Genomic DNA, 7,518 nt, shown 5'->3' on the forward strand with positions numbered 1-7,518 from the left:
GAAAAAGTTGGGTGATGCGGAAAGAAGGCGCCCCGCACCCCTCCGACCACCAAGTGACCGACGCGGCGGGAGGCCGGGAAAAAGAATATTGATTTGATTTTTCACTTGCGAAGCAGACTGGCAGCCGGCGGAACGTTGGTAACAACAAGAGTGAGACTGCTACACTAAAAAACTATTAAGTTGCAGGACTACAAGGTTTACGATCACGGATAACACGGAAATATCACAGACAAACCAGGACGCGACGAGGTACACATTCCACTTTTTCTCAGTTCCTCTTTATATATATGTGTTTTTTTTTTTGTATTCATTTTTATTTACAACAAAATTTCATTTACTTCACGTATATACATAGTTAGTTATTGGCGGTCTGACTCAAACAAGCTACTGCGGGACTACCGCGAGGTATTGCTTCGCAGCGGACGGCTTAAACTTAACCTTTTAAACTAATCCTCCCTTCTCAGCCTCTCTAGTCGCCGTTGTTCGACCATAACGGCTGCCGCAAACTCGCACACTGCCTCCCATGCGCGACCGTTTTCTAACATCAGAGGCACCAGGTTCTCAATGGTGATGCGCGTGCCGATCCTGGACTCCAACTCGCGTCTCTGTGCTTCATAGCGAGGGCAGTGAAAAGCTATGTGCCTTGCGTACTCGACAATGCCGGCTCCGCACCACGTGCATTCGTGCCCGAAACGCTTTAGATAGGCTGTGAAGCAGCCATGGCCGCTCAGAATTTGCGTCAGGTAAAACGTAACTTGCCCGTGACTTCTGCCTATCCACTGTTGTAGGTCTGGGATAAGGCAGTAAGTCCAACGGCCCTTCGCAGATTCTGTCCATCGTTGCTGCCATGGAACCACATGTTCGCCTCGTATTCTTGCCGTTTACTGGCTAAGGGCGATCGCTCAACTACCGGTGGTGTGGAGTGTAGCGCTCTGTACATCGCGTCTGCTTCGTACGCTAGATCGCTGATCGGAGACAGACCAGCGATGACATGAGCAGCATCGTCTGAAATGTGCGGAACGCACTGCAAATTCTCATTGCGCAGAGTCTAAAGACCGATTCCAGCCCTCGCCTATAGCTTTTCACCCGTAGCGCACTAGCCCAAACAGGGGCAGCGTACAGGGAAATGGATTTTGTCACGCTAGTTAACAACAGCCTTCTCTCTTGTTTGGGGCCTCTTGTATTGAGCATGATCCTTGCCAGCGCACGTGCAGAGCTCAGGGCCTTCTGGCACGTATATTCCAAGTGCTCACGGAAGCAGAGTCGTGTATCCAGCATTACCCCTAGGTATTTGGTGGCCCTCTTAGATGTGATAGTTTTGCCACCAACTTCTATAGAGGCGGTCTCGACTTTCTTCCTGCTGCTAATTAAAACGGCTTCAGTCTTGTGGGCTGCCAATTCAAGACCAGCAACAGCCAGCCACCGGCCAATAGTTGCAATGGCGTTGTTGCATTTTTGTTCCGCTACTGCAAGCTCCTTTTCCGTTACCACTACCGCGATATCATCGGCAAAGCCGATTATGCGTGTGCCCGGATCAAAATTGAGTCTGAGGACTCCGTCGTAGATGCAATTCCACAGGAGGGGGCCCAGGACTGCACCCTGTGGTACTCCAGCAGAGATGCTATATTCCTCCGAGCCGTCTACTGTCGAGTATCGGAGGCGCCTATTTGTGAAGTAGCTGTCCACTATGTGCAGCAGATTACCCTGGACGCCGAAAGAAGCCAGACTGCCCATTATACGACTCCATTCAGCCGAGTTGAATGCGTTTCTGATGTCGAGAGTCACCACCATGCAGTATTGTTTGGTTCCCCCTTTCCATCGGTTACCAGATATGGCATCTCTGACTGTGTCCACAACTGTGCTTATCGCGTCTATCGTTGATCTTGCCTTTCTAAAACCGTATTGGTTAGGAGAAAGTCCACCTCCTTGCTCAATAGCCTTGTTGGGCCTACGAGCTATGAGCGATTCCAATATTTTCCCTGCTGTGTCCAGAAGACAGATAGGCCTATATGATGAGGCTTCGCCGGGAGGCTTGCCGGGTTTTGGTAGGAGTACCAGATTCTGCCTTTTCCATCTGGATGGAAAAGTTCCTTCTCTCAGACATGCATTGGACATTTTGATGAACACATCAGGGTGCAGATTATCTGCCAGCCTTAAAGCTCTGTTCGGGATGCCGTCGGGGCCAGGAGCTTTCTTATTATTTAGTTTGTTGACGATTTCCAACAGTTCTGTTTTCGTGCACGCTGTTATTTCTATCTCACTGCTTCGAGTTGCCAGTGGTGGCTGGGCCTGTTTTTGTGGGAAAAGTGAGCTGACGATTTGATTCAGGCTCGCTGCATCAGATGGTATTGATGTTTTCCCGACATCAACGCGTTTGACCACGGTCTGGTAAGCCTTGCCCCAGGGATCGTGCTCGGCAGAATCGCAAAGACGCAGGAAGCATTCTCTTTTGCTATCAGTAGCATGCTTTAGATCCAGCCGTTTGCTATGGTATTCAAGTCTTAGAGATTCAAAACTTTCTGTACCTCTTGAACGCTGAAACTGTCGCCGCGCACGGAAACACGCTCGTCTGGCTGCCGCTATATTGTCGCACCACCAATGTACAGCCGCATAGGGGCGTTTAAAAAGTTTTCGACGTGTCATGCTTACGATTACATCACTCAATTTAATGGCGTATCACCTGGATGATTCCTTTCGACTAACTAATAAACTTACCAGCAGGAGGCACAGGACTCGACTCGGCAAAGGAATCTTCATTTGCAACATTTTCATTGGCATCTTTTGTCGGTTTGTTGCCTGCTGCTGTTGCTCCCCAGTAATAAAATGCTAATGAATTAATTTTAGAAGGAACTTTGCAATATTCTCCTTTTGCGAGAACCTCCGCTCCTTTGACTGCATTAAATTTAATGAATAAGAGTATTAAATTGGTTCGAAATTAAGTAAAACTGAATTATGCATTCCCTTCCATTCTTCCTTCCATCAAAGTCAACAGTAAATATTTAAATTTTCATCACCTTTTTGTCTAAACACTGAAATTGAAATTGTATTTGAAATAGTTGACAAATATTAGACAAATATTTAACTACATTATAGAGTAGTGAGTGAAGGGCAAGAGCAGAGCATCAAATGAAAGGGCACCAACCGAACCACTACCACCGGGCCGGAAGTCGGCAAAAGCAATTTCCTAGTCCTAGAGTTTGATTTTGTTTACCTAAACTCAAAAGATACAATTTTTGCAGCTAATGAAATGCACAGATATTTGGTTAAAAGGAGAAGGAACCAGACCACAACAGGTAGAAGTAAGGCAAATAATCAACTCTCAGACATAACAATATAGCATAGGATATGGCCATATAAAAAACAAAATAAAATCATATTTAGCCTTTAGATTTCTAAAAAATATATATATGATATATATGTATATTGCAATGATAAACTTGTAAAAGGTAGAGCTAAGCTCACATTTCGAAATATCTTGAAAGGTTAAAAAAGCAAAAAATGAAAATGCAGTTTTTTGGAGCAAGCCAATAAAATTTTCGGAAAAACATACAAAATAATATCGAAAATTTGGAATTTAGAATTTGATTTGTAACAAATTTTTGGTTACGTTTCAAATTTTTTTATATTTTGGAGTTAAGAGATAATAAGGAAGAATAACAAATTATTGTTTTATACCTTTATGGGTATATAAATATATCAGAAAAACCAGAGGGAATCAATATATCCCTGGCCTTATCGAAGTCTCTATACCCTGTAAGAAATTCTTAGTAGCTTTAAGCTAATAATTATGAGTAAACAACGAGCAAAGTTCTATTAAGTATCAAAAGTCGCAGAATTATAATGGCATTATTCAATTTACTTATGTATAACATCGAGCTTGTTTCTTTATAATTTCAATATACTTTGTTTTACAGGGTAAAAGATGTTGATTGTTGATTTTTAAGCCTTGGAGTGGGAATAAAAAGTGAAATTTTAAGAGCCAAAATATTTGCTTAAAATCTTTATAGTTTTCAATGAGTTGTAAAAATATGGGTACGAAAAAATCAGAATTTAATATACGGACACAACTAAAGACTATTTTAAGTGTGCATGCAAATTGCCTATTGAAAATTTATAACAAATAAAATTAATTCACAAATTCAAATAATAGCTTCAAGTTTAAAGGGCCAACAAGATATCAACTGTTATCAGTCTTAAAATTACTTCCAACTCTTTTAGGTTCTAAAAAATTAATTGTGCAAATACATGACGTTTCTTTTCAATGCTAAAGTATTGTTTAAATACATATTCTCTCTTATTCGAAACTTTGAGTTATCCTCTAGCGCCAAATGCATTGATCTGGAGACGCCCGCCCATTATTATCAAAGTTTTTTAGCTCCAAAATTTTTAGGGAAAAGTATCAGCGTATTCACCTAAAAGAATGTTTGCTTTATTTCTTCCGTGTCATCCGAGTTTCTCTTCACAATACCTTGAATGACCGAGGTTCTACTGTAGAATTGTATTTTTAAAACATTCCCTGACAAGGGGAAGTTTAGGTACGCGAATCTGCGACTGCAAGTTGTCAGAAGCTCCTTTAGCCCTAATAAGTATGCTATAGTTTACTGAAAACCTTGTTTTTACTTTCAGATTTCCGTATAGTTTTTTCAAAGCGAATTTCGCGTAATATTTCATTTGAAATGTATCAATACTAAAAGGCCAAAAAGTAAAGACTTCAAATTGTAAAGCATTTGAGAGGGGTTTTTAATATTAAAGCTCCTTTAAATAAAATGTTACACAAAACAAGTGAATCAAATGCTGAAATGAACGCGAAACTTAGAATCTGCATAGTCAGTTATAGACACTTAAATGCCAGTCAAAATTGGATTTGGGCCCAAGTTGAGATAAACATTTTTTATACTTACGAATCTCCGCTCTCCCTTCTCTTCGTTTCCTCTCAGTCAAAACCAAGCCAATTCCCCAGCTGCACATTAAAGTGGTGAATAAAATCACTGTATAGAGAAGAGGCAGTAGTGGGGAGGTAGTGAGTATGTGTCATGTGTGTGGTGTGTGTGTTGGATGTTAGTGTGTCATTTTTTTATGCTTATTTAAAAAGTGTCCAGAAGTTTTGTGATTTTGATAAACAGACAGAGAGAAAAAGTGGAAGTAAAAAGCAAAATGATAGCAAAAAAGGAAAATGTGGAAAAGCTCGTGAGCTCAGATAAAGAAAACTCACAGAGAACAAAAAAAAACACACATTTATGCAAGTCACATACGCCACACAGCTTTTAATAATAAAAACAACGAGCTGTGCTCTCTTAACATGAAAAACATAGAAGCAACCCAAAAGGAAACCAAAAGTAAGCCATATATAGGCAAGAAATACAGAATGATAAGGATAAAAACGATTGCGTAGGGACAGAAGGCGGGGGAGGAAGGTGTAGTCAGGAAGGGATGTAGACGTGTGTGTGAATGTCTTTATATGGTCATATGTGTATGTGTGTGTGTAGGGCAAAAGAATTGCCTTAGTTCCCTTTCTCTCGTTCTCCCTCAAGATGTAAGATGTTTAACAAATTTTAAAGCATTTGTTCGTCATTTAAATTTTTGAAATTCACTTAAATTGAAAATTTTCGTAATTATTCGTTGTATCAAAACCTTTCAGGCACCCTACCTTTCAGGTTTTCCCAATGAATCAACCTTTAAACATTATGTTTAATGGAGAGAGTTCTAATTTAGTAGAGATGAAACAATGAACAAGAGTATTTGAGATAGATTAATTGGCAAATAACTAATCAACTTCCAATATACATGGGTTGGATTTGTTATATATCAAAAAATCAATTAAGTGTACTAGATTTGTTTACAATTCGGACCTTTTGGCAGATTATTCCGATTTCCTACAATTTCATGTAGGATTTCATTCCTACAAACATGTATACCTCCTTCAAGAATAATGACAATAAATCTTCGTTTCTATTTATTTAAGATGAAGGTTGCCCTGTAGTCCTTAAGCCCTTTCAGTTGAGATTAATTGCGTGTTGATCCAAATAAAGATGAGTGATGTTCTTCAATTCCAATTGATTTCAAGTTCTTGAGTTCCATTTATCCAATAGGTAGTCATCTGGTCAAAATCCCAAGTTAATCTAAACAGGAGACTCTAAGATTAGAAGCATTTTTGAGCTAAAAGATATTATAAACAGATTAACAAGATCACAGTACTATCAGCTTTTTCTTTCATTTACTTATTCATAATATTTAATTATTAATTCCACTTTTTGTTTGGCACATTGGCATAATAGGCTAATATCAGAGCTGAGAAAGGTTCTTACATTGGTTGCTTATACTACAATTGTTGCCACATATGACAACATCAGAATAGATCATATGCTCTCGACTATAGGTAAGATTTTTAATATTTACAAATTTCGGTTGACCAACACGTTCGATAATGTGCTTCTTGTCTAAAGCATCGCACAATTTGCCACAGGTACATTTTGGTGCCTCGGCAATTAGTTTAATGAGTAAGGCTGGCAGGGAATCGATTGGCAGTTCATATTAGGCCACAGCTTGAAGCCAGAGAGGTTCACGCGAATGAGTTGAAGCTCCGTCCGCATCGGAAGCAAAGGCCAGGCGATGAGCCTCCAAGACATTGAGACCCTTGAATGAATTACGCCAAACATCCAAGATTTCAATACGTAAATCATCTATGGCAGCTGGCAGGGATTTTAATTTGTTTTCCGACACGTAAAGCGAGCGTAATCTTCTCAGGCGACGTATGGCAAAGGGTAGATGAGTCAAATTATTGTAATTGAGATTCAAGTTAACCAATTTGTGGCACTTGACCACAGGCAAAGGCAAACATGTCAAATCGTTGGCCGATAAATCCAATTCGCGCAGGGAGTCTCGTAATTTGCTGCCATTTAGAAATGACCAATCGTCCATTTCACCCAGATTATTGTCATGGAGGACGAGCTTGCTCAAGTGTAATCTCCCCAGTTCAACAGGTAACTGGAAATTTAAATTTAGTTTTGAAGATGCTAAAAGTTGTCTTTTCATTTATTTCCTTACCTTACGCAACTTATTGTTGGATACATCCAGGTGGGTTAGATTCCGTAAGGAGCATATATGATAGCTCAATTTAACCAATTGCGTATTGTCTATTGTTAGGGATTGTAGATATCGAGGAAAGACCTTGATGGGATAGTCACTGTGACGATTTATAGCCATTTTCGTCTGTAACTTTGATTTTTGTGCCATGGCAGTGACTGTATTTAGTCTCAAATTGATGACATCCTTGCCTTCCATACCCAGTTTAAGCGTCTGCAGGAACCCCTTCAGCTGAATGGGATCACATTTAATCAACAGATTCAGTGAGGGCTTCTTAAAAGCAATCGTTGCTTTGCCATCCAAAACGTATTTCGTGTGAATAGTTTGGATATTGTCCTTGACCTTGTAACGTTGCCCTTTTTAATCTTTGGTGTGAACAATATAATTTGTATTCAACTTTTCGCAAAGCAATTCCAAACCATCAATTTGGCTTTC

General features: G+C 39.9%; 1 protein-coding gene across 1 annotated transcript; it reads right to left on the minus strand.

Annotated features, from left to right (window-relative positions):
• Positions 1 to 6,301: 6,301 nt before the first annotated feature.
• LOC124460837 (leucine-rich repeat protein 1-like) lies at positions 6,302 to 7,318 on the minus strand. Its single transcript, XM_047012417.1, has 2 exons — positions 7,045 to 7,318; positions 6,302 to 6,984 (listed from the first exon to the last, which is right to left on the minus strand). The coding sequence occupies exons 1-2, from the start codon at positions 7,279 to 7,281 to the stop codon at positions 6,532 to 6,534; spliced, it is 690 nt and encodes a 229-aa protein (XP_046868373.1). The 5' UTR covers positions 7,282 to 7,318; the 3' UTR covers positions 6,302 to 6,531.
• Positions 7,319 to 7,518: the final 200 nt, after the last annotated feature.

Source organism: Drosophila willistoni, unplaced genomic scaffold (assembly GCF_018902025.1).
Source record: "Drosophila willistoni isolate 14030-0811.24 unplaced genomic scaffold, UCI_dwil_1.1 Seg138, whole genome shotgun sequence".
Lineage (NCBI taxonomy): Eukaryota > Metazoa > Arthropoda > Insecta > Diptera > Drosophilidae > Drosophila > Drosophila willistoni.